The sequence below is a fragment of the Rhodamnia argentea genome, chromosome 4 (genome assembly GCF_020921035.1).
Source record: "Rhodamnia argentea isolate NSW1041297 chromosome 4, ASM2092103v1, whole genome shotgun sequence".
NCBI classification, from domain to species: domain Eukaryota; kingdom Viridiplantae; phylum Streptophyta; class Magnoliopsida; order Myrtales; family Myrtaceae; genus Rhodamnia; species Rhodamnia argentea.
In genome coordinates, this window is record NC_063153.1 from 11,382,775 (window position 1) to 11,410,659 (window position 27,885).

General features: G+C 40.7%; 3 protein-coding genes across 3 annotated transcripts in view; all 3 read left to right on the forward strand.

The window, feature by feature from the left end:
* The window catches only part of LOC115727986 (disease resistance protein L6-like), a 449,825-nt gene that overhangs the window by 12,224 nt on the left and 409,716 nt on the right, over positions 1 to 27,885 (forward strand). The gene's annotated exons all lie outside the window — the stretch shown is intronic.
* LOC115727984 (cytosolic sulfotransferase 5-like) lies at positions 154 to 27,884 on the forward strand. The gene is made up of 3 exons (XM_048277659.1): positions 154 to 1,276; positions 1,603 to 1,608; positions 27,775 to 27,884. Exon 1 carries the CDS (start codon positions 271 to 273, stop codon positions 1,273 to 1,275), a length of 1,005 nt encoding a protein of 334 aa, XP_048133616.1. The 5' UTR covers positions 154 to 270; the 3' UTR covers position 1,276; positions 1,603 to 1,608; positions 27,775 to 27,884.
* Positions 26,741 to 27,766, forward strand: LOC115733458 (cytosolic sulfotransferase 12-like). The gene has a single exon (XM_030664114.2). It carries the CDS (start codon positions 26,749 to 26,751, stop codon positions 27,748 to 27,750), a length of 1,002 nt encoding a protein of 333 aa, XP_030519974.2. The 5' UTR covers positions 26,741 to 26,748; the 3' UTR covers positions 27,751 to 27,766.

Consider the following 27,885-nt stretch of genomic DNA (forward strand, 5'->3'; position numbering starts at 1 on the left):
CTATATGTAAGCTCTAGTAATGCTAGGAGTATTAAAAGTTTTGATTCAAATTTACGGTAAGATGTAATTAGACAACATTTAGCGTGCAAATTATATAAGACACCTAACAATCAACGCCATGTTAATATAAGTTTTTGTTTCTAGTTTCAGACCTTGTCCAAGCAAGGATGCGTCTCATGCAAGAAGCCTCTCTTTAAGGTTATTCTTCGACTAAACATCAAACTAACACTTCACTCTCAATTCTGCACCTCCTCTTTCACCACCACCAGGATGCAAGCCTCTCAACCTCCTTCTCCACCCCATTTAAGGTACTCGAGAGATGACGACATGCCGGAAACATTCAAGGACTTACTCTCCTCTCTCCCTTCAGAAGAATACTGGGTCACCAACTCTCTCAGCTTGTACCAGGGCTTCTGGTTCCCCCCTTGGATCTTGAATTGCGTGCTCACCTGCCAAAACCACTTCCAAGCTCAACCCTCTGACGTCCTCCTCGTCACCAGTCCGAAATCCGGCACCACCTGGCTAAAGGCCATCCTTTTCGCTCTTTTGAACCGTGCCAAGTACTCCGACTCCGACTCACAACGACGCCACCCTCTCCTAACCCAAAACCCCCATGATCTCGTGCCCACCTTCGAGCTCAAGCTCTATCTCGAGCAAGAAAGTCCCGATCTCGCTGCTTTACCGTCTCCGAGGCTCTTCGCCACCCACATGCCTTATTCCTCGCTTCCACAGTCGGTGAGGGACTCCAACTGCAAGCTGGTTTACCTGTGTAGGAACCCCAAGGATACCTTCGTCTCAATGTGGCACTTCTTCAACAAGATGAGGCCGGAAGAGAAGGGCCAGATTCCGATCCAGGAGTGCCTCGACAAGTTTTGTCGAGGGGTGAGCTCTTTCGGGCCTTACTGGGACCATGTGCTGGGTTACTACAAGGCGAGCTCGGAGATGCCCGAGAAGGTGCTGTTCGTGATGTACGAACAGATGAAAGTGGACCCGCATGCTCATGTGAGGAGGTTGGCCGACTTCTTGGGGTGTCCACTCAGCGAAGAAGAACTGAGAGACGGGACGGTGGAGGGAATACTGAGGATGTGTAGCTTCGACAATTTGAGCGCACTGGAGGTGAATAAGCGCGGGAAGCTGTCCACTGGACAAGAGAGCAAGTGGTACTTCAGGAGAGGTGAGGTTGGAGATTGGGTGAATTACATGAGTGCTGAGATGGGGGAGAGAATTGACCGTGTCATGGCAGAGAAGTTGGATGGTTCTGGTTTGAAGCTTTGAAGCTTGGTTAAATAGAAAAAGTACCTGCATGCCCTAGAGAGATGCTTCAAGGTCGTCATTCTAGCCTTCCTTCTTGCTGGGAGCTTATGCATTTTATCTTCTGTTACTCTTCGCAATTCCGTTTTACCTTTTGCTGTGTGAAGCTTCGCGTCATATGGTCTTGCACCTGTGTTGTAGTTTAATAGGCCTTCTAGTTCAGATTTGTATGTCGGACAGACTGATCGAGTTGCTAAGCGAATGATATTTGTGTCTTGGAGAAATATGAGAATTTCTCTATTTTGTTTTGCTTCCAAGCCCTGAAAAGGAAAAAAGCTAATGATAAAGAAGAAAGCAACCGTAAAATAATTGACACACCTCGATTGAGCCAATGCATGCATGATTCGGATTAAACCTATCAAATTGGTGGATCAGATTGGATTTGAAAGGATGGAAATGGTCCAACCTAAAACTGTCTACTTTCTTGCAACCCTCCCAGAGGTGAGCCACCAAGAGAAAACTAATAGATTACTAAACAAACACTTATCACAGATTCTCCCAAAGCCCATAGCAATCTCAAATTTAGAGTTTCAATTTAATCAATTGAACATGGAAATCAATTCATTTTGGAGTCGCCATTTATTAGGGAAATCCCCTTATGATGTTTTGTAGATGACAAAATGATAAAAGCTACTGTATTTATTGGTCGAGTAAAACTGGATGAAAGATGCACAAGCTGTTATGCAGATGGTGTATCAGCAAAATGTCTAAAGTTTATGAGTTATCTATCAATGGTGAATAAGGCATTGGGCATAAAAGTGTCTACAAGATGGAGATGCTTGAGTAGAAGGTGAACAACCCTAGAACGGGAAGTTCAGTAAAGCTTGAAGGGACCTGGATAGGTGAACATCGAGGTAGAGCCTTTATTACCAATACGCTTGGAGGGACAATTAGATGGAAGTTCAAACTCAAAGCTAGAGTATTGCATATCTGTTTCTGAAAGGGTTGAATTATATTATCTGGATTAAGTGAAGTGTCACTTATGTAGCTTCAGCCACACCTTTGAATATTGCATATTGGAGTTCATATTCATAAATTGCACACCTTTAGATTCTGATTTCACATATTATTTATAACTTTTTTCAGTTTTCTTTTCTCTTATTTATTTTCTATTTTTAAATGAAGCCGACGACCTTCTCGGCCTTCGCCCAGGCCCTTGCCAAATCCAAGCTAGGGCACCGGGCTATTGCCCGAATCAGGCGAGTGTTGGTCGGTGACCTTCGCCTAGAGTTGGAGAAAATAGAAAGAAAAAGAAAAACCAAATAAATTCGATAAAATGTAAATATTTGCAAAATTTTACCACATCTACATCGGTCGTCATACGCGTCGGCCATGCCATGTAGGACAACCAGCTACGAATAGACAACATCATCAACGGTTTCTGGTAAAAATTGGCCACAAGGACTAGATTGGCAAATCGTTAGAGTCTAACTTGCAATTCGACGACACTTAGGAATGTTTTTCTAATTAACATTCCCTTAGGGAAACCAAACCTAACCTTTGCCAAATTAGCTCTAACTCTCCTTTTTAATTTCTCGCTAAAGGTAGTTCAGTGACCCAAGGGTAGGTGCTTTCTTTGTGAGTATGTCTGTTGATGGCGCTGTGTCGTATCCGCTTAAGGAAAGATGTCCAACATAATATGTTACGCATTAGCGGCATTTGATACATAATCTACATCTATTGTCAGAATTTCTACTATAAGGAAGGAGTTAAAGTCTACTTAGTCTTCTCCAACTAGGCTTTCTTCACATAGGCTACAAAAGCTTAGGAGCAATTCACTGCTTCTTAGCGGTTTAGGACTAAATTGACACAATTAAAATATTTATGAATAAATTGATAAATTGTCAAAAGGCAAATGACTAAATTGACATAATCGAATTTTTTTACAATTAAATTGGCTACTGTACAATATATTTAGGATTTTTTGAATAATTATTCCGTGGAAAATCAGAGTTTGGGCACAATTTGAGCGACCCTCTTGCTCTCCTTGGGATCTCATTAGCGATCATTGGAAATCATGCATGATCCCCTCTCCAACTGCTCGACATTTCCATTATTTCCCCTAAAAGAGTTAGTACTGAAAAGTTAAGAGCACCAACGACAGTAAGGTGATAAGAACTGTCATTTTCATCTCTCATTTTTGTTAGTATCTTATCGTACTGCTTTTCACATCGTACTTCCGTGTCGTGCATCGCACAATTGATAAAGCTACTTCGATCTTAAAGTGAGCCCACCAATCAAACCTAACCCACCAACAAAGACCAAGTTAGGTTTGGTTGTCTTCACTTTTTGGCTGGCGAGGGTTCACACATTATTAGCTCATCATCCACCTTTTTCTTTTAAGTTGCTTCTGAAAAAAGCGAACATTGCGCTTACTAGCCTGCGAAAAGAGAATAAGAATCAACTTTTTCTGTTCCAAATCTAATTCCGAGAGCAGAACAAGAGAGTTTGAAAATTGAAATTATTTACGTTGCTAGACATATTTATTATCTTTTTTCTATTATAGAGAACATAATCAGAGAACTAAAATCGTTATCAAACAAGGCTTAAACTTACCAAGCAAGCTGGGAAACATATTTTGACCACAAAAAAAAAAAAAAAAAGCTGGCAAACATATTAAAATTGATGCAGAGAAATAATTAATAATTTGCAGCCCGTAATGTTAACATAATTACGGACCCAATTGACATCTTACATTTCATTCATTTGGATGGCTATGCACCTAGCAGTTGTATTTTTCCCATCAAACTTGGTTCATGAGACAAAGAAACTATGTGTTTGTTTCTTTCCCAGAATTGCACTTGGAACATTGGTTCAAATTCTCTTTTTGATAATCTTTTTGCACTCTTCTACTTTATTCTGTAATTTCCTTCCGTTAATATTCCTCTATGGGCTGATACTTAATTTCTCCCTTTATGCACATTACCATACCTTCCATTTTTTCTTTCCTTTTCTTTTAGTTATAATTGTATTTTTGTTACATTCCTTTTAGTGGTCCGGTAAATTTTAGTTTTACTATAGTTCCAAATTTGGATGAAGTTATTCTTGATTCATCCACGCTAAAAGGATATAACGCGCTAACAAATCAATTCCCTAGAACTGTATATTGGTTTAAACCATTGACTATTAAAAATTGTTTGACACATAATTTTTTGTCGGCAAGCTCCTATATTTTTTCCCTCTTATATTTAACCCACCACTGGTTGCATCGGACGACTTCTCGTGGTATAATCTGTACATACCTTGTGAACTAATCCTTCCCTTAAACAGTTCATGTCAGCACCGCTATCTGCTGACAGTATTGTTTCGAATTGGTAATCTTCATTTACTACTAAAGTTGTCTTGCTATTCCGTTTTTGCGAAATCGCTATTTATTATAGAATTAATTTTTACTGGTTATTGTTTATCTTGAATTTCTTCTATAATTTCTATGGCTTGGTTTTCCGTGATACTCATCTTCTGTTTTTCTTTTCTTTTCATATTCATCAATTTCCTCAAATTTTGCTAGATTTAATTCTGAAGCACGCGACAAAAATTTCCTGGTTCAAGAATTTTAACCTTGAGTATTAAATCTTTTATTTCTATCTTAACTTCTGCTAATTTTGTACGTAACTCTACAATATTTGGGGTTGTCTTTGTTGAGACAACCTCCTAATATATTTTGTAGATAACAAAACTATCCATGGTTTATTTTGAATATGATAAATGCATAGAATTGTTTTTACTAGGGTGTTATTCTTGAAGTGAAGTCTATTGAACCCTACTCAAAAAGTTACTTGTTGGACATCATCTGAATAATATTTGATTTCTGCCAAAAGCTTATACGCGGCCGTCAAGGCATTTGATATCTTCAGATTCACTACTGAAGCTGAATATTGTCAGATTATGAAGTTTACTTATAGACATATATTTAGACACAAACTCCATTGTTATATATCGTCACAGCTATTATATCTTGCTCAAATTTCCAATACAGAAAGCATTGATTAATTTTCAATCTTAAAATATTGTTTTGCTATGCAATTCTTACGCAAGAAATCTTGGTTGATTAGCAATCATTTCCTAGGCAAGCTACATTCCTTAATCGAAGAACTATACTTGTGGAAACCATGATTTGTTTGTATGGGTGACAAAATGAATGGAAATTCTGATTTTATCCATCAACAACTACTCAATCGTCCTCAAGCAATCTCATCCAATGGGGTTGATTGGAGAGTAATCCTTTGAAGACTATCCAATGGGCAATTTAGAAGTTGAGGAGTGTAAAAGGAGACCAAGGTGCTGAAGAGAAAAGTGAGATCAAGAATCATAAATTCCAAAATACAAGAAAGCTTCATGTTGTCTTTTGTGCACTTCAAATTGTAGTGCTTGAGAGGCATTGATAAGGGTGATCGTGTGAGATAGTGAGACCCATCAAAATTGCGTATTATCACTCAATTCCGTAACCTCTTACTAATTGACTAGTGGAATCCAGCTGTAGGCTATTAGTGTGGGAGAGCGGACGTAGACTTAATTTAAGCTGAACCATCATAAATTCTGCTTGCACTTTTCTCTATCTCTCCGCTTGGACTTTTCTCTATCGCTCCGCTCGTCTATTATTTTTCATACAACCTTGTGCACTGGTGAATATCAGCATACCACGGATAAAATTCTTCATCGGCTAATTTTTCTCAGTGATACAAAAAATTATTTTTATGAGAATAGTTTTCAAAATCATTAATTTCTCATGATTTAAATGAACTCTTATTTATTCTAAGAACTCACTATTATCAGTAATTAACTCCTCTAATTACAGTAATGAGATTCTTTTCCGTGTTTTGGAATGATGACCTCGGAGAAATTTAGGGTAAAGGAGGGAAAAATTAATGAACCACTTGAGTATAACGCAAGAAATTGCTAGAGTGACAACAAGTCTTATCATCTGTGCATAGGATTCTTAGAAGTGAAAGCTGTGCCTTGGGCACACCTCTAAAGCTACGTATTATTTCCACAAGCAGTGTTAGCCACTTTATTTTAAGCAAATGTACGGATATAGGAACAAATCTTGGCTAAAGTCGCGAATGTAAGCCCAACTCAGATTAACCATTAGATTAAGCAGGTCCCACGTGCAGTTTTATCTCATCCAACGGTGCATGTAAATTGGGCTCACACGCACCAAGTGCAACCAAGAACTTTTTTTAGATGGAGAAGATTATTACTGATATGTATCATTAACTAAATTGGGGAATAGAGCTGCTTTTCAGTGTCATACGTATATGTATTATGTACTTCTTTTTATCATACTTAATGTATAGCATTTATCTCTCATTAGATAAGAAAAATCGAAATCAATCATTGTTTAAATTTTCAGTTTGGTGTGTTATTTTTTAACTAATGCAATGAAAGCGCAAAATGTTCTGATCCATTGCGCGTGAAAGGTACATGCTTGCGATAGGGATGTTGCACAAATCAAAAGTTATTAGGAATATCTTTGCCAAATGTATAAATGTCTAGTTTCCTATGATATGCATGTCTTTAAATTTTCTTTCGACATGTAAACGACATAGTAAAATGTAAGTTCTAATTTACATTTTTATTTTTTGATATTGTACTATATTCTTTCTCGTACTTGAATCAACTCTATTTGACAAGTCATTGATGTGCTATGAGTTTGTTGGACTATTTGGTTATACTGACAGACGTTTTATTATTATTTTTTGGTGGAAAATGTAAATATTACAAAATAGATGAGGTACGACAGCTTAGGGGTATCCCTAGCATTACAAAGGGAGCTAATAATTCAAAAACATGGAGGTAAGAAGTCTTCATACAGTAGCCAATACAACATTTGTCTGGAAAGTTTTGATTTTTTGGTAAGAGCGAAGCTCGACCTCTCATATTTTTACGCACCTTAACCAAAATAATATGGAAGGCAGTTGACTTGTAATGAAACCGCCTCATACTGTGCTTTATCCAAATGCAATTTATGATTGCTAGGAAGGACAACTTGAGAAGTCTAGCCGCCAAGTCTTGCCCATTGTCGCCCTTAGCACCCACTAAAGCTCCTCATTCCATCCTCCTAGAGGACGCCTTATCCGATGTTGTGCAAGGATCCGATGCCATTTGCTACTTGTCCACTCATATTGGAAGACCAAATGTGATCTGTCTTCTATACAAGCCCTACATAAATCACACTTGGGTAGTCGTTTTGCGACGATCTCAGTAGTCGGTAATTTATATCTACGCACTAGCCAACCAATAAAACTGTGTTTGCTAATGCCGTTGGTCCAAATAAGCTTATGCCACTCCACAGGGGGTTCTCACTTGTCCGAGCTCGTCATATGTGTTTTGGCAACAATACATTGAGCTTAGGGTAACTGACAATAGAACGGGCCTCAATTTAAGGAGGCGATGCCAACTCCAAGTTATACTTCCCTTAATGTCGAGCTGCATAAATGGCGTGTCATTGCATTTGGTATTGTGAACCCATATACTGGTGGACGTTGACAATTGATTGAATGATGCTTTTTATCAACCGGATGCTATTTCCTGCTATTCAAAATAGATGTATAAGCCTACATTGAAGCTGTTGGATTTAAATTGATCTAAGGCAAATCTAACAAACAGGCGATTGGGAAAGCAAATTAAAACTTATTCTCTTGTTTTAGCCCGATCACAAAGTGGGAAAACTTATACGAATTAAATTTTTCAAGATGGATCGAGGGTGGAAGTGCGTGGAAAAAAGGAGGGCTAACTTCGGAGAGTAAATGTGGAGTAGAAAATATTACTTCGATCTAAATGGCAAGTTCTTTTTTTTTTTTTTTGGTCGAAATGACAAGGAATTTACAGTGCACGTGAAGAATAACATTGAAATATCATCAAAGTGATAGACACATTGATGCTTAAATGGAGACACTGAAATGAAAGCTACGCCGGTATTCACAATGCACGTGAAGAATAACAGTCACTTTAATTAAGAGAACTTTAACTTAATATGCATTTGGGTCACTGAACTTTTAATTTGTTCAGTGTAGTCCCTGAACTTTTGGTGCGCGTTTAATTTATTTTTTAGAATACATTAAAATGTTCATTGTTGTCCCTGATATTAAATTAATAGAATGATTATTGCATAGAACATTTTCATATAGTTCAAGGACTACATTGAACATGTATTCAAAGTTCAGGGATTATATTGAAAAAATTAAAATTTCAAGGACAACATTACACATTGGGTCAAAATTTAGGAACCTTTTGTATCGGTATCCCCTTGTAATTAAAAGTGAAATCGAATACATTGGTTCAGAAGGAAAATGCTTCGGAAGAAATTTGAAAGCGTCCCCTTTTTCTATAGTATCTCGGCCATAGATTTTCATAACCAACGGAAGCTAAAGAATAATGTGGTACAAATTCCTGAAAGACGCAGTGCTGAAAAATGAAGAGCCCCAGTTATCAATTTCGTTTCTCTGCTTTTACTAATACTTTTCTTTTTTTCACTTTCTTTACTAGTACTTTGACTGCATTTCATATCATTTTTGCACCGATGAAATTATTTCATCTATTGGGATGACGTGCATCATGGATTGATAAAGCTACTTTTGATCTTAAAGTGAGCCGCCCAACAAAGACCAAGTTAGTCTTGGTCGTCTCCACTTTTTTGCCGGTCGGACGCATTCACTTGCCTAGTTCATATTGAAAACCTCAGCTCAGTTTTAAGGTGAAGCCACACACGCCAACCTATCTCTTTAGAGAGAGAGAGAGAGAGAGAGAGAGAGAGAGAGATCCGGAAGTAATAAGCTTCCCAGCTATGGCAAACTCAGATGCCGGCATGAGTGGTGATGCTGCATGAACATTAGGAGGTGAGTACGACGTGTTCCCAAGTTTCAGAGGACCGGACAATCTGCATGGATTTACAGACTTCCTCTATCACGAATTGGTAAATGTCGAAGTCCACGTAGTCAAGGACGATGATGAACTCCGTGTCGATGAAGTGATTGGTGAGAACCTGCTAAGTGCTATCAACAACTCCACAATCTACATACTCATTTTTTCTCGAACTTATGCTTCTAGTAAATGGTGCCTCTAGGAGCTTGTGCATATAGTGGACAACGTGGCTAAATCAGAGGATGAAAAGAGTATCCTTCCCATTTTTCTCGACGTGGAATCTGACAATGTTAAACTTAAAATGCCAATATATAGCAATGCGTTATCAGAACACGAGAGGAAGTTTCCCGACAAAGTTGAGGCGTGGAGAGCAGCTCTTGCAGAAGCAGGTAAAATCAAGGGATGGAACGTGAAATCAAGGTAAAAGTCTTTCAAGATCCCCACTAATTTCTTCTTCGGCTTTTTTTATTTTAGAGAATGCAATGTTGTCCTGTTAAATGATTTCTTTCATTCTTTTATTTAAGGGAAAATAGTGAAATCTACCTCCAGTTGCTGCTCTCATTCAACTTTGCATCCTCCGCTTTTAACGTCTTCCCTGAGATATTCCCCTGCGATGTCAATAACTTCAATGTCATGGACCTCCATATTCCTTTTAACCATTTTCTCCACTTCACTGTCTCGTAAGAATACGAAATATTCAAGAGCACCAATTTACATTTATTATTTGGGATGATTACCAAAATCAACTGTAGATTTTGTATCCATATTGATCCATATTCTCGCTAATTTAGATCCAAAAAATTAGGAGTGAGCGGTTCCATGTTTTGTGTAAGTTCCATAAGGAATCTAAAAGCTAATTGTCGGAATAGGTCCCTCATTTTTTGAAACCTAGAAACTACATTGCATACCTTGAAACATTGAACCTACCATGTCATAGATTCCACAGTTGATTTCGGGGTCTATACAAATTCCACATGTACTCTTAATTGAATGATTGCAACGAAGGAAACTACCATGTCACAACTTCCACGGTCGATTCCAGGGTCTATACAAGTTCCACCTGTACTCTTAATTGAATGATTGTAGGGAACTATCACATTCAATGACCACAATTTGCTATTATGATTTGCTGATCATAACTCATTTTATATACACCAATAAATATGAAACGTCAGCAAAGTAAAAATCTCGGTCATAAAAATCTCCCACAAATGGAAGTTCATACTAGTGATTCCAAATCACAAATTCATTATCGGAGACCGTGGAATACTACACAATCGAGCTAAGGGATATGCCAAGAAATATATATATATATATATATATATATATATATATATATATATATAAAACTTGTTACGGGATGCATTACGGGTTCAGCTTTCGGGTTTCACCTACCAGAAACCTGGAACTTACTCGTAAAAACAATTTTCAATTTTTGGAACCTGAAATCTACTGTGCATATCTTAAAACCTAAAACCAAACAGGTTTCACACTGGTCCGATTCCAATTTACAGGTTCTACCTTGAAATCACACCCACCCTTACAAAAATCTATTTTCTCTCAGCAATAAGAATACCAGTTTCCATTTTCCATGTAGGGAAAAGATGAAAAAAGAAAGATCAGATATCGTTGCCAACTTTATTTTGCACGTGTTTGAGTGCTCCTCAAGTAAATTCAATTGCTCAACGAAACGAAGATTCAGTGAATTAAAATCAAGTCTTAAGTCTAAATATTCAAATGAAGCGAGACCATCCCGAGAAAATGTAAAGAATGACATGGCTGTCGTCTAGGGGCCTCAACCGCTGCAGAGCTCGTCGGAGGTCCAAATCGAGGTCGGGCAAACTCGCTGTGTACTGAATAGAGGCAACGACCTATGTTGACCTATGATATGAGGTCAGTCTACGGCGCGGATGTCATGCATCACCTCAAGAAGCCACCTTCTAGCTTACCCTACAAGCCACCCATTGATGTCATGCATTACCTCATCTCTCTTAATCTTAGTCAATTAACGCTACTGATAAGTTTAAGTCTCATCGATTCATTCTACTTGGCCTAGAAGAAATCACCTCTCATTTGAATAAAAAATATCTAGTATGGAACCATGAGTTTAAGCCATTTGTAACATTTTAATTTGACCACATCTCTTTTATTTTTAACCACATGTTTTTAACTCAAAGACATAACTATATTTAACACTTGGTTGGTTGTTATTATCCTTTGGCCATCATTGTCTTGGTGACTCATGTATAGACTTGGCCAAAGAAGAAACTCTTTTCGAAATATCTATCCTACTAAGCCTATATTATTAAGCCATTTGCCCGATAATCATTACATTAGGGACCCATAATGCCAATTAGAGTGCCACCCTTATTCTAAATTAGGTCATGTGAAACAATCCTATTGGTACACTTACCCTTTCATTTATTAAGGAATTTAACGCATACCTAAGGATGAAGGGTATAAATAGGACAAATCCCTTCGTTTTTCAGACACCAGCACTTCTTCTATCTATCCTCTCTCTAATCCTCAAGTAAAGGCTCTTTCGCTTTTGGTCACCCAAGCTACGTTGTATGCCCGTCCCGTCTAGACGTGTAGGATGGTCCCTCGGACATGATGATGGAGGGGACGAGATGATGCTGGTAGCCATCAAGTCCTGAGTTGGACGGTGGCTTGGTTAATGTTTAGGCTCACTTTTGGTAGAGTATGGGAGTAGAGGTGCTAGTTGACCCTTCTCAGGACTATGTGTTGTCTTTTGGTGCCTGTTGTTTGTAGCAAACTATTGATGTTGGTATGAAATGAAGCATATGTGTATTATTGTACTCGTGTGGTTTTCAGGGTGAAAGTTGTTGGAAATTTTTTTTGTTACGCTTCTGCATGCTTTTTTAAATTTAAGACAGACAAAATTAAAGAAAACATGTGTCATGCGTAACGTCCTGAGGTGTCACTGTGAGGGTAATTTTGCAAAAAAAAAAAAAAATGGTGATTGGATCAATAAGTTTCGGCAATAGATGCAACTTGAATTTTTTTTTAAAATTGGGGAGTTGATTTGTATATAATGAAATGTGGAGATGGAAGTTGATATTTGTGTGGAAAATGGTTTTTGCAATTTCTCCTTGTCTTTTTGCCGTTTGTATTAACTCCTAAGAAAACTGAAAAGCCTTGATATAGTAATCACCGTCTAATTTAATCCAAAGTCATAAAGGTGGAAATGAATTGTCGGCCACATGGCATGAGCTGTGTATGAGTTGGGGCACAATATGGCAGTGACGTGGCCCCACATGGAATTTGTATATTGTTTTGGGGGTTATCGCATTGGCACTTACATTAACAGTTTAATATGATAAACATCATTGCATCACATGATTCGGCTATCAATCGATAGATTTAGAGTTAACATCTAGTGTGCATTGCGGGCCGCCCATTGGTTTCTCCAAAGCAAATGAGCTGTTTCTGCATAATTCGTCAGAGTCGGTAATCTCTTATGCTTTTGGGTTAGCAGCCAACGTGACCAATATGCCGCTGAGAATTTAAGATTTTTTTATTTTTTGGTAACCTCAAGATGGAGTTAGTGGAAAGCAAACTAACAGGCACAAGGAAGTCCACCTTAAATATATAAATTACGAAACTATAACTTATCTTACTAACTCTATGCGCCAGGTAAGGTGCAAGTCCTAGCCCAAGTGGATGGTCCAAACATAGGAATGTATTCACTTGATGGTGTGGAAAATCAGAACATGTGTTGTGCGTCCAATCTGCACTTTTATCTTCTTTCCTCACTTACGAGGTTAACCCCATGGGAGTCAGGTCTCTCGATAAAGTTCGAATCGATAATAATGGGACACAAGCGTTTAAATGACATTATACTTGACATGGTTAGATCCATAGAAGACTTGCATGCAGTTAACCCAATACAGATGCTTTGTGCTCTTTCTTTTTCCGGGATTGTTTTTTCCTTACCAAACTGTAGAGTTGAATGGATGACGTAGCCATTGGTAACTTTTGGCCTTGTAAGCCACTATAGCCTTTAGAAATTTCTAAATCATAATTTACTAAACTATCCTGTACTTATTGTTCAGTGTCGTTACATATTACTTAAATCTTTTCATGTTAGAAAGTTGATAATCCCACGTGTAATGCATATGAAATTAGCTAGTCCACTAATGAAAGTGCTTTTGTACGTGGCAGCAAAGTGGAGATTGTGGAATCAGTTGTTGAAAAGGTGTTGGAGAAGCTGGAGATAAAACAAAAATCCGTGACTAAAAATTTAATTGGACTTGATGATCGGGTAAGTGATTTGATAGAGTTATTAAATGTCAATCATTGTGATGTGCGGCTCATTGCAATTCATGGAATGGGTGGGATCAGCAAAATAACTGTTGCTTAGGTCGTCTATTGACGCCTAAATTTTGACCAACTTTTTTAGTCATTTATATGGAAAATCAGAGCTAATATTTTAGTTTTAGCAAAAATAACAAGATCATTTTTTATGTTTTTTTTAGCATTCATGCATTACATTTCGCATTGAATCGGCGGTGGAAAATAGAACATTGACACGCGGCCAAGGCATGGGGAGCTTTCATATTTAACGAGCTGGGTCGAATTCATATTATTAAGGCTGGAATTTAATTAATCAAGCCCATGTGATTAATTCGATCTTTAATTAAAGAGGCTTTAGGTTCAATTGGGCTCATAATACCATAAACTTTCGGCGACAAAAAGTCCAGGCGACACCCATCCTTGTAGATCCGAGCTTCCTCACCCTCGGCGGAGGCTGCTGCCCCTCGATCGTAAGTGCTGCTTTCTGCAGCCAAGACAACCCCTCGACGAGCGGCTGCAAAGCTCCATCGTCAATCCCTGTTGCGGCTGTGTTCCCGGCGAATCCCTATATCCATAGACGAATTCCTATTTTCTGTTGCTTCCCGACGAATTTATCGCTGAAGTGTCAATGCCTCCGAATCGATGTGACGCTAGACTTTGGTCCTTGAACTCGAACGAATCCAGAATCGGCGAACTCTGGAAGTCCGTTTGTTTCGTTGCGTTGTTTTCTCTTGGCATCTAGTCCAACGATCAAGCAAGAACAACAAGAAAAGAAAAGTGAAAATTTGTTTCTTTTGTTCTTTTGCAAGCTGCTCTCGTTCCACCGCCTTCGCCTCGTTGACTGGTGGGCTATGCGTGGACTGTAAGGAAAGGCGCCGTCAAAGACTCCATCACTGCTGGGACTGTGAAAAGTCGATTGGTGTCCACTGATAGCACAGAGAAGATATAGCCCTTGCCAAAATATCATCTCTCTTTAGTTATCTCTTGACTCTCTGTTTCATGGCATATTTACAGGTTCTTTCATGATAATTGGTGACCACTCATCACGCACAGGCTGACAAGCAATCAATCCAACAAAAGAATAGATCAACTGTATCTAGAGGTGTTAAAAAAGCCCGCGCCGGCCCGAAAATTCACCCTAATTTTCAAGCCTTTCGGGCCAGCTTGGTACTGTTAGGATCGGGTTGGCTTGGTTCCGGTTTTTTTTTTTTTTCACCCACGTTTGTTTTATTTATTTTATTTTTATTTTTTATATTCTTTCATTCGACGGACATGTCAAGTGATTTTAATTCCAAAAAAGAAAAAAACAAAACAAAACAAAACAAAACAAAAGAAATGGACCCGACTCAACCCGGCCTGAAAGGGTTCGGGCCGGGTCGGACTTGACACTGTTCGGTTTCGGTTCGGCTCGGGTAGGGGCCAAGACCCGGCCCAACCCGACCCGGCCCATTGACACCTCTACCTGTATCACAAGAAATCACATACCGAAGAGATAACCAACGGAACGGAAGATGATTTGAAATAAAAAACTACAGATCATTCAACAAATTAAATTCCTGAAACGGAATCCGTGATGTACGGGAAATAAGCAAATTCTTACATCACCATGTATTGATATAGTAAATGTACTTTAAAACTGTAGTAAACGAATTGAGACTTTCAAAGGGTCTCCTAAAGCCTAGATTGCGAACGCATGGTGAGGGAGAGGAAGAATATTAGATTGCAGCACTCCTGAATAACAAAATTGTCTTTAATACGAGCACATTGTAGCAGATCTTCTATCAAATTAAGAAGCATTGCACATTTTAGAAACTAGTGTATACACATATCTTCTAACCAACCAGGTGCATTAAATTATGGAAGTAAATTAGAAGAATGAGATAAAAAGAAATTACCTAATGCAAATAGTCTTGCATATTGACAATGAGAGACTCGTCATCAAAATCTTCCTCAGGCGAATAATAACCAGTCTCTAGTGCACAGCTCGGCCTCTACATTTTCAAGCAAAAGAGAGCTACAGTAATTATTTGAAACGCGTCCTCCAATGCTAAATGCCGGCTCTAAGGCAACGATAGTGGCAGTAATGCTCAATATATCAATGCCATGAGAGACATATCGGGATATCTATGTGAATGAGCTTTCCAATAATGACATTGAGATTCAGGTATTTTTTTCTATCAAACCTATTCTCCTTTAAATACAAATCAAATTGTGGCTTAGTGGATTGCGAGCCAAAGAGTTCACTCTCAAATGCGTCATACTCATCAAGATTGTGCCCAATATTCTCAATGATGTACTGAGCTGAAATGTTACCTCGACTTGTTGAAGATGTAAAGCGATCTTCTCTCAACGTTGAGGTCATTTTACTTTTAAAAGTAAAAGTACAAGGAGAGAAAACACACAGCCAAATAGGCATCAACGATTAAGTGAAAGAATTCAAAAACCAAAATCGAAGCCACTCCCTTCAGCCTAATACAGGTCAACCCCTATCTGCCTGACACTATCACAGGACCAAAATTGCAAAAAATGTCCGTCAAGAGCAAGCATTCCCTTCTTTTCTCTCGAATGCAGCAGAATCAAATTGGCCTGAATGAAATACTCCTCTAGTCAACAAATTGGTTTATGAATGGCAGATTTCTTTGGTTCCACAATTTCAGATGCAATACCATTTCCACATTTGAGAGAATTATTGCCGCGGCGGCGACAGAAAATTTCACCATAACATGCCCAACCAAACCACGGTCACGCACCATTCCTAACCCACTCAGCAATCACCACGAAAACATAACCAAAGCACATTGAACAGGAACTTAAAAATCGTAAGAACTGTAGTGCTCACAAGGCCTCGCGAATCGATCCAGTGGGTCGGGCATCTCCAAAGCAAACCCCTGCGACCAAGAATCCCCCAAAACCAATTCCAGAGATGGGCGAGCTCAATTGTAGCCTCTTTCACTCGGCTTGTTTCTTGTTGTACTCCAGGTGTTTGTAGAATGTCCTGAGTGGGTTCAAACTTCCAGCCCCGTTTCTGGCATATTTCTGTTTAGCCCAGGATTTCTCTATCAGATCAATTTCTTGTTTACTGCTCAGGTGTACAACGCATAAACTCTTTTATATCTATCCTCTGACGTCTTTTTTCTGTAATGTGTGTGTATTTCGCAGAGCGTCGCCTGAAATGGATCAACTATGGATGGTAATGATGTGTCGTGTAAAGCACCAATGCGAAAAGTCGGAAGGGCCATAGAGATGGTGATGTAATCAGTAGTTTGCCGGACTAGGTACTGGTCTACATTTTTTCCTTCTTACCCGTGGCGCATCCCATATGGACAGTGATGGTCCCGCGATTCCATCATCACTGAACTATTACGCGCAACTTATCTTTTGATCAGTGTGCTTTCCATGACTGTGAAGAGCGGACAGTGCACAATGGTCTTGAGTATGATGAGAAGTTCGTAAATTTCACCAACCATGTATTGACCCTGCACGCCCCACAATTATTTCGTTCCGGCTCAAGATGGAATTCTATTTGAACTACGCAGCAGATGAGGATGTCCGTGACAATCCTCAATTTGAGGACCATGTAGCGAAAGAGAGAAGAATGTCAAACAAAGTCGATCCATGGATTCGCTTTGCAGTGAGGAAAAAGGTTGAAGTTCCTCCATTTGGACTTCCTAGTGTGCGGCATTTCTGTTATTCCATACAGATAGCCTAGCATGGTTTTCAGGTGTAGCTATTTAATAGAGCTAAAGTTAACTGCATGTGATGTCAAGCCACTTGCACCGATTCAATTGAAATCGCTTAGTAAACTGCCGTTGAAAGAAATCATGCTAAATGAGAAGATCCTGGGTGAGATAGTATGTGCTTGTCCACTGCTTGGAGAGTTGTCTCTTGACAAATTCTATTATCTCTAGAAGTTCCGGTTCATTAATTGCAGAATTGAAACCTCAACATTTGTGAGGGTTTGGAGAAGCTTGATCTTGCTTCCTCTGAGGCAAACAAATGAGTCTGTGATGTGCTCTCATGAATTATTTCGTAATGCTTAAATGCAAAGTTTAATTTGGTGGCTTCAATGGGTTGAAGACGAGGAAGAAACTGTACAATCTAGATCTTCCTTCACTAGTACGCTCTGCCGCATGTACATTGTTTGTTCCAATGATGTAATTTCACTCTCACCTCCAAAATTCATAATCTGCCACCTCTCTTACCTCCAGATTAACCGAAATCAGACACACTAGAAGTTGTTTTCCATTCTTAAACTGTCGAAGTCAATTTACTGTTTCAGGGTCGCAAATAAGTTGAAGTGATCGACTTCCCCAAATCAACCATGGCAATGTGCCGAATGTCCTCGAGCCACAAATGAAGGCTGAAAGCACCCCATATGACGGTTTCCCATAGACAAGCCGTACTGCAGACAAGTACGTACACAAATACACATTTTTGCTTGTTGTGGTCGGCTTCAAGACGGTATATCTATCTAATCTAGTACAAAAAAAGATGCAATTTCGATCCATAACTGAATTCTTTTACCCGTGTAACACTTATTGTAATACAAGTGTTCTCGCACCTGAGTTTGCATGTGGGAATCTAGTATGTGAATTTGGAACTCTATTGATGTTGAAACAAACGCGAAAGCGAACACAGAACACAAGGATTTACGTGGTTCGATCAAGGTGATCTACGTCCACGGGCGAAGCAAAATGAAATTCCACTATGATTAAAGAGAGTACAGATTACAGAAGTCGATTTTATCGATCGAACGAAAGCACACGGCTCACTATTCTCTCACATAAAAAAATCTTCAATACCAATCGAAAAGACACCCTAGCCGCAGTATGAAATAGAGACCAAAAAATATGTCGGGCCCAACTCTCCGCGTCACGAACTAAATCTCAATTTTTCTCCACTTTTGGGCCGCACAAAAAATATGTCGAGTCGGGTGATAAACCGGATCGGGTACATAAAATTCAAGACATATTTAACAATTGATTTGGGGCGAGAATGATAATAATTCTATTTCTAGAATCAATTTCTGACCAGATATAGATTTTGCTTGACAAATTTCTAAGCGGATAAACGCGTTTGATAACAACATAACATTTCTATTTCAAGAACAGAAATTCGTTTGATAATATCATAAAATTTCTAAGGTTACCGGCAACCAGCGAATGGAGGAAAGGCGAATGGAGGGCCGGTATATGGCAGAGGGAATGACGACTAGTGAACAAGGAAATGGAGACCGGTGCATCGCGGGCCGGCGATTGACGATTGTGAGAATGGCGAATGGCGACCGGTTGACGGAGGGCCGACGACCTAGCGGACCAACAGCCGCCAGACTATGAAATGATGATTAAGGGCTAGCGGGCTAGGGTTCGATGGAACGGCAAATGTAGAGTCGGCGGACCTGTCGACCGGTGATCAACGGACGGCAAATGGAGGACCGACAAACTACGAACGAGGGAATGACAACCAACGGACGGTGGGTCGGTGATGGGCAAATGGTAGATCGGTAATCGGCAGAACGGTGAATGGCGGCCGGTGAAGGGAGGGTCGATGGACCGGCAATTGGCCGATTGTGGAACGGAAACCGAGAGCCAACGGATGGAGCATAGGGGAATGGTGATTGGCGGATGGCGTAACGACGAATGGCGACCGATGGACAGGCAATTGCGGGAAAACGAAACGGGACCGGCAAACCGGTGAAAGGGGGATCGGTGGACCGCAAATGTGAGTAAGAGAGTGAGCGATGAGAAGAATTCTTATTTTTCATTTCTGTTCCAGAAATAGAAAAGCTGAAAATTTTTACTTCTTATTTCTATGCTAGACTTATTTCCGAAACAAATTCTTGTTCCAAAAATAGAAAAATGAAATTATGTTACCAAACAAATTTCTATTCCAAGCCTGTTCCAAAAACAGGTTTTGAACAAAAATAGAAAAACAGAATAATTATCATTCGCGCCTTTAACATGTTAGCTTTGTTCAAGAGGAAGGTTTTCTTCTCATTTGTGCGGGTTCTCAACTCAATCGATTTGAAAATGTCGTTAGAAATGAAATGTCACAATATTTTTTTATCTCATCAACTAAATATGAAATTTAGGAGTATCTACTAAAGCCACCAATGGAGTTCTTTGAAATGAATTTTCTTATGATAATTTTAGACGCTGTACGGCTATCTATCATTGGTTTTTGGTTCGAGTTCTGTAAAATCTGTCCAAAATTTTATCTTTTTACTTTTTTATTCTAATTTAAGGAAATTTTTGTGATGTGGGAAAGAGATGATAATTAAAAAATCACTCCAGCATTTTCTGTTAGGCAAATTAATGCAGCAAATGGAAGGACTTGATTGCACTAATTTGACAAGTTTTAGGACTTGATTATACATTTTGAAAGTTTTAGGAATCAATTATATTTTCGAGACAAGTTCTAGAACTTCTGTTGCACTTATCTCGAAATTTTTAAATATGTTCAACAGGTCATTCGCCCCAAAATAAAAATAAAAATTGTAGGCCCGGTCCAATTATTTGTGATGAGCCGTTCCATGCGAATGGATAACATTTTCTATATTCGACCCCATTGTTAAATATGTCTCGAGTTTAAAATTGTTATTGGCACCACAAGACAAAAGAGAGTAAATGAAAAGTGCAAGAGCCTTCATCAGAGAGTAATGGTAGATCAAGATTTTCAAAAAGAAGAGAGTGACCCACACGTTATTCTTTCTTTTTCTCCTTCTTCATGTTGTCGGTCAAAAAGAAGAAAAAAGGTAGGGATTGCTTTCCCCCTTTGCTCTTGAACCTGCAGAAGCCGTATAGAAGGAAAGAAGGGTTTCTTGTATATAATAATGAGCACCCAAAAGAAGAGAGGGAGGTGTGCTGCACAAAAGGGCTTCTCATCGCACAAAGAACAAGTTGCACAGAAGGCACTAAGAGAAGGGGATTACTTTTCTTCTGCGGACGAAGAAGCCGCACAAGCGCGAGGAGCTTCTGTGTGTAGTAGATTTGTGCGTGAGTTTGTTATATCCAAGTAAGTTGTTTATTTGTAAACACTTTGGGTTTGGGTATAATCTAGGTGCGGGAAACACGAGCGTATTGAGCGATTGTAATTCCGATTCTCCGATTATAGTGGATTGTTCTTCTTTGGCTCTCCCGTGGATGTAGGTACCGATATTCGGACCGAACCACGTAATTCCTGGTGTCATTTATCGTTCCTCGTTATTTCTCGTGGCTTTTCGCATTGACTTATTTGCAAGATCCGGGTTAGTTTCCGCACGTTATATTGCAACAATTGGTATCAGAGCACCAAGTTCGGATATTCTAGATTGTGATTTGGGGCTTTTGCTTGTCTGATTATTATCTGGATATCCTGTGATTGCAATTATGTCCGGAGTGAAAGCTGAAATTGAGAAGTTTAACGGGAGGAACAACTTTGGGTTATGGAGTCTCAAGATGGAGGCGATATTGACAACTCAAGGTTTAGCGAAGCATTGGAGGGTAAAGGCTGAGTTGCCCGAAACGATGACAGATCTTTGAAAAGGATGTGGTAATGAGGAAAGCTAGAAGTTTAATCCTGTTGAATTTATCGGATGAAGTGTTAATAGAGGTTGGTGAGGAGAAGGATACCGCAGCATTGTGGGCAAAACTTCGGGCACTCTATATAACGAAGGGTTTGAACAATCGCTTATACATGTTGAAGAGGATGTTCCAGTTCGGATATATCGAAGGTACGTCTATCAGAACCCATCTAGATGAATTTAATAAACTCATGATGGATTTGAAGAACGTCGGTAAGACACTTGATGATGAAGAGCGGGGCATGATGTTGTTAGCTTCCTTACCAGAGTCATGGGAGCACTTTGCTGATTCAGCATTGCGGGGGCGTACTACGATTACCTCGGAAGAGGTAAAATCCGCCTTATTTTCTAAAGAGTGGCAGAGAAAGTTGCGAGATGATAGTCTAGCGCAGGATGTAGCGCGAGGACTAGTGATTCGGGGTAGAGAGCAACAACGAGGGTCCAATAGCAGCAGAGGTAAAAGCGGATCTAAGTCACGCCATAGAAAGTCCAAGGGACGCGTGAAGTGCTTTGAGTGTCACGAAGAGGGGCACATCGGGAGAGATTGTCCTAAGTTGAGAAACAGAGGTGATAAGCAGAAAGCCACAACCAGTGTGGCGAATGTTCTTGAAGAGAGCACTAGTGATGCAGAGGCTGTTTTGTGTGTGACCGCGGGTTCATCGGGAGATGAATGGGTGCTAGATTCGGGGTGTTCTTATCATATGACGCTTCATAAGAACTGGTTTACTACTTACCGGACTGCAGATGGTGGTAGAGTTCTATTGGGGAATAACGCAGCCTGCAAGGTTGTGGGCATAGGGACAGTTCGGATTCGGATGCACGATGGTGTGGTGCGCACATTGACGGACGTGAGGCATGTACCGGAGCTCAAGAAGAACCTTATTTCTCTGGGGACACTCGATGATATCGGGTGTAAGTACACCGCTGAAGGTGGAGTGCTGAAGATCTCTCGAGGTGCTATGACGGTGATGAAAGGGAAGAAAGTGAGTTCTCTCTATCATCTACTGGGAGAGACCGTGACGGGAGCTGCTGCGGTTTCATCGGGTGAGTCAGATTCTGATCTAATTCGTTTATGGCATATGCATCTAGGGCACATGAGTGAGGCGGGTATGACGATGCTGAGTGATAGAGGGTTGTTAAAGGGTCGGAAGACAAGTAAGTTAGACTTATGTGAGCACTGTATCTTTGGGAAGCGGCGCGGGATTAAGTTTGCTACAGGTATTCATTCGACCAAGCAACCGGTATAATATATTCATTCGGACGTGCGGGGCCCGTCTCCTGTTCCTTCGAAAGGAGGTGCTCGTTATATGCTGACATTTATCGACGATTATTCCGAGGAAAGTATGGGTATACTTTCCGAAGCACAAATCTGATGTGTTTGATCGGTTCAAGAAATTTAAGGCATTGATTGAGAAGCGGTCGGATAAACGGATCAAGTGCCCGAGAGCCGATAACGGCATGGAGTTACGTGGTAAAGATTTTACCGAGTTCTGCGAGAGAGAAGGGATTGTGAGACACCGCACGATGCACGGGACACCACAGCGAGAATGGCGTGGCGTAACGGAAGAACGAGAACTTTACTTGAGCGGGCTCGGAGCATGCTTTCGCATGCTGGAATAGGCAAGGAATTTTGGGCCGAAGCAGTGAACATGGCATGTTACCCGATTAATCGATCTCCATCATCTGCTATCGAGTGGAAGACTCCGGAGGAAGTATGGTCGGGGAAACCTGTTGATTACTCCGGATTACGAATATTCGGATGTCCCGCGTATGCTCATGCGAGTGATGGTAAGCTTGAGCCGAGGTCGAAGAAGTGCATATTTACGGGTTATGCACATGGGGTGAAAGGCTACCGGCTGTGGTGCACCGATCCCAGATCACCCGGTTTTCTAATCAGCAGAGATGTGATTTTCGACGAGACCGAAATGCTTCGACAGAGGAGTTACGAGACACAACCAGCAGAGCAGACAGATCATGGTGTTAGTAGTGAGGTGGAGCTTCAGGTGGAGACTCCGAAGACCTCGGAGGTAACAGATGTTCGGGCTGCGCGAGTAGCCGCAGGTTCTGAAGTAGGTGATAGTGAACAACCGATACGGCCGCAACATAGTATAGCCGCAGACAGACAGAGAAGGCAAATTAAACCACCGGTACGTTATGCTTATACTGATTTTGCTTATGCTTTGACCGTAGGTGATGAGGTGGAGACAGATGAGCCTTCGTCTTACTCTGAGGCGATGGCTAGTTCCGAGTCGTCGCAGTGGCTAGGGGCTATGAGCGAAGAGATGGAATCACTCCATCGAAATCAGACATGGGAGCTAGTTAAAGTACCCAAGAGCCAGAAGATTGTCGGAAGTAAATGGGTCTACAAACGGAAAGAGGGCATTCCTAGCGTCGAGGCAGCGAGATATAAGGCGAGACTTGTTGCGAAGGGGTATACCCAGCGGGAAGGCATTGACTACGGTGAGGTGTTTTCTCCCGTGGTAAGGCATACTTCTATTCGTGTTTTACTTGCCTTTGTTGCTGCACAGGATCTCGAGTTGGAGCGGCTTGATGTGAAAACGGCGTTTCTTCACGGTGAGTTGGAGGAGCAGATTTACATGAGGCAGCCAGAGGGATTTGCTATTCCGGGTAAGGAAGATCATGTTTGCTTATTAAAGAAATCTTTATATGGGCTGAAACAATCTCCTAGACAGTGGTACAAGCGGTTTGACGCTTTCATGGCTAGTCGGGACTATTCGAAGAGTCGGATGGATAGTCGTGTTTATTTTAGGAGATTGGAGGACGGGTCTTTGATACATCTGCTATTATATGTTGATGATATGTTGATAGCAACGAAAAATATGTCTGATATTGATGTGCTGAAGAGGCAGTTGAGTATTGAGTTTGAGATGAAAGATTTAGGTGCTGCAAAGAAAATATTGGGTATGGAGATTTTGCGTGACAGATTCGCAGGATTATTACGTCTGTCTCAAAAGAAATATATTGAGAAGATTGTAGCACGTTTTAATATGCGATCGGCGAAGTCTGTGAGTACACCATTAGCGAAGCACTTTAAACTTTCAGTTAAGTTATCGCCGCAGACCGAGGAGGAAGAAGAACATATGTCTCGTGTTCCTTATTCTAGTGCCGTGGGTAGTATTATGTATGCTATGGTATGCACTAGGCCCGATATTTCACAAGCTGTCGGTGTGGTTAGTCGTTATATGAAGCGTCCAGGTAAAACTCATTGGGAAGGTGTGAAATGGATCCTCGGATATTTGAAGGGGACATCGGACGTTGGTATAGTATACCGGAGGGATAGTAATGGCAGTGAGACCATTGGTTTTGTGGATTTTGATCATGCGGGTGACTTGGATGAGTGCAGGTCTTTAGCCGGGTACGTATTTACGCTTGCGAGTGGTGCGGTTAGTTGGAAGGCGTCCTTACGGGACCACGTAGCCTTGTCGTCGGCTGAGGCGGAGTACATGGCACTAACCTTTGTAGCGAAAGAGGCGATATGGTTGCAAGGTTTGCTCATGGACTTTGGGTTAGAACAGAAAAGTGTTGATATACACTGTGATAACCAAGGTGCGATTTATCCGGCATATAATCCGGTTTATCACGAGCGAACGAAGCATATCAATATCGGGTACCACTTCATTCGAGATGTCTTAGCGAAGGGTAAGATTGTTGTGAAAAAGATTGCTACAGCAGAGAACCCTGCGGATATGATGACTAAGCCTGTTCTTTTGGCGAAGCTCAAGCTTTGCTTGAGCACTATTGGCGTCTGTAGAGAGTGAGCGCCCGTGGGGGCGTTGGGAGAGCAGCATGGATGATGAGCATTATTAACTTGGCTTCAAACATCGAGCCAAGGTGGAGAATTGTTAAATATGTCTCGAGTTTAAAATTGTTATTGGCACCACAAGACAAAAGAGAGTAAATGAAAAGTGCAAGAGCCTTCATCAGAGAGTAATGGTAGATCAAGATTTTCAAAAAGAAGAGAGTGACCCACACGTTATTCTTTCTTTTTCTCCTTCTTCATGTTGTCGGTCAAAAAGAAGAAAAAAGGTAGGGATTGCTTTCCCCCTTTGCTCTTGAACCTGCAGAAGCCGTATAGAAGGAAAGAAGGGTTTCTTGTATATAATAATGAGCACCCAAAAGAAGAGAGGGAGGTGTGCTGCACAAAAGGGCTTCTCATCGCACAAAGAACAAGTTGCACAGAAGGCACTAAGAGAAGGGGATTACTTTTCTTCTACGGACGAAGAAGCCGCACAAGCGCGAGGAGCTTCTGTGTGTAGTAGATTTGTGCGTGAGTTTGTTATATCCAAGTAAGTTGTTTATTTGTAAACACTTTGGGTTTGGGTATAATCTAGGTGCGGGAAACACGAGCGTATTGAGCGATTGTAATTCCGATTCTCCGATTATAGTGGATTGTTCTTGCTGGCTCTCCCGTGGATGTAGGTACCGATATTCGGACCGAACCACGTAATTCCTGGTGTCATTTATCGTTCCTCGTTATTTCTCGTGGCTTTTCGCATTGACTTATTTGCAAGATCTGGGTTAGTTTCCGCACGTTATATTGCAACACCCATAATGGAAGCAGAAGACTAGAACATGACATGATTAATATGGCACATGCTATCAACGAACCCACACCCTGCACACCCATCTTCTATCACCAGTATATATTTTTGGTGAAATTTAGATAATTGTCATGTCTATCTAGGCAACACACCAATCAAAAAGTTGGTGAGAGAAAAATATGACTACCATGGAGTTGGATAAAAATCAGGTTAAAAATAGTGTCTCGAACTTCACACTCAATCTTGGGGCTAAATTTGCTGAGTATTCTAAACGTTTCGCCGGCTGGTCAGTTGAGTCCGAAGTGTCGTGATTTTAACTAGTATAGTCCTAAATGTTTGTAAGAAAACATGCAATGACAGTCCTTAGACCAATGATGAGTTAAAGGACTTCACTGCATAATTTTAAAACGTTTATGTCTTAATTGACAAAAACTAAAACATTTAAGACTTTCGCAAAGGTTTATCATCCTCCGCATATCTGCATCAGCTATGGTCCCGACTAGTAAGTGAAGATTATCCGCTATTATTTCGTCGACCTGATTCATGTGGCGAATCAATTAAATTCATTTGATATGAATTAGATAAAAGCCTCCATCTGCATCATATCAAGAAAATGACAAATTCTTTTAAGTTGCCCACAATAATTCCGAACAATTATCAACTGGTAGCATCATGACTACTACCGTGGTTTTTTTTTTTTTTTGGGGGAGAAGTAAGCCGTAATCACTCATTAAGACTTAACATAAGCAAATTGTTAAACAATTGTTTACAAATTTATCGGTGAATTACCAACAAAATGATGACTTTAAACTTTTCCGTGGTAGATTATCAACTGTTTACAAATTTTTCAAGTGAGCTTGTCTAGTAGTTAGCGAGTTACAAGAAAGCATTAATTATGCTACGCGTATGAAAAGTTTTAGTTCAAATTTTGTAGAGATGTAATCAGAAAGCATTTAATGCATAAATTATATGAGACACCCAACACCATCTTCATATAAGATTTTGTTTCAAGTTTCAGACCATGTCCCGGCAATGATCTTTCTCATGCAAGAAGGCTCTGTTTAAGAAACATCAACTAAATCTTCCCACCAATTCTCCACCTGCTCCACCACCACCACCACCACCACCACCACCACCATGCAAGCCTCTCAATCTCCTCCTCCAGACCATTTAAGGTACTTGCGAGACGACGACATGCCGCAAGCATTCCAAGACTTGCTCTCCTCTCTGCCTTTAGAAGAAGACTGGTTCCCCTCTCTCCGCTTGTACCAGGGCTTCTGGTTCCCCTCTTCGCTGTTGAGTGGCATCTTCAATTGCCAAAACCACTTCCAAGCTTACCTCTCTGACATCCTCCTCGTCACCAACCCGAAATCCGGTACCACCTGGCTAAAGGCGATCCTCTTCGCTCTTTTGAACCGTGCCAAGTACTCCAACTCCGACTCACAAGGATGCCATCCTCTCCTAACCCAAAACTCCCACGAGCTCGTGCCCTACTTGGAGCACAAGCTCTATCTCGAGCAAGAAAATCCCGATCTCTCTGCTTTAGCGTCCCCAAGGCTCTTAGCCACCCACTTGCCTTATTCCTCACTTCCCCAGTCAGTGAGCGACTCCAAGTGCAAGCTGGTTTACCTGGGTCGGAACCCTAAGGACACCTTCGTCTCAATGTGGCACTTCACCAACAAGCTGAGGCCGGAAGGGAAGGGCCAGATTCCGATCCAGGAGTGCCTCAACAGGTTTTGTCGAGGGGTGAGCCCTTATGGGCCTTACTGGGATCATGTGCTGGGTTACCACAAAGCAAGCTTGGAGAAGCCAGAGAAGGTATTGTTCGTGACATACGAACAGATGAAATTGGACCCGCGTGCTCATGTGAGGAGGTTGGCCAATTTCGTGGGGTGTCCACTCAACGAAGAAGAACTGAGAGACGAGACGGTGGAGGGTGTACTGCGGATGTGTAGCTTCGACAATTTGAGCTCATTGGAGGTGAATAAGAGCGGGAAGTTGTGGAATGGACTTGAGAGCAAGTTGTTCTTCAGGAGAGGCGAGGTTGGAGATTGGGTGAATTACATGAGTGCTGAAATGGGGGAGAGAATTGACGGTGTCGTGGACGAGAAGTTGCATGGTTCTGGTTTGAAGCTTTGAAGTTGGGATAAATTAGGAGGAGTGTCTGTGGGCCATTGATGAAGCTTCGCCTCCATAGAGAGATGCTTCAAGGTTGTGATTCTAAGTGTTCATTTATTTGGCCAAGACGTAGTTGACTAATAAAACGCTGCCTTG

Excerpts from the sequence above, each read along its gene's own strand:
- LOC115727984 (XM_048277659.1), top strand. The coding sequence starts at position 271 with ATGCAAGCCTCTCAACCTCCTTCTCCACCCCATTTAAGGTACTCGAGA.
- LOC115733458 (XM_030664114.2), top strand. The coding sequence starts at position 26,749 with ATGCAAGCCTCTCAATCTCCTCCTCCAGACCATTTAAGGTACTTGCGA.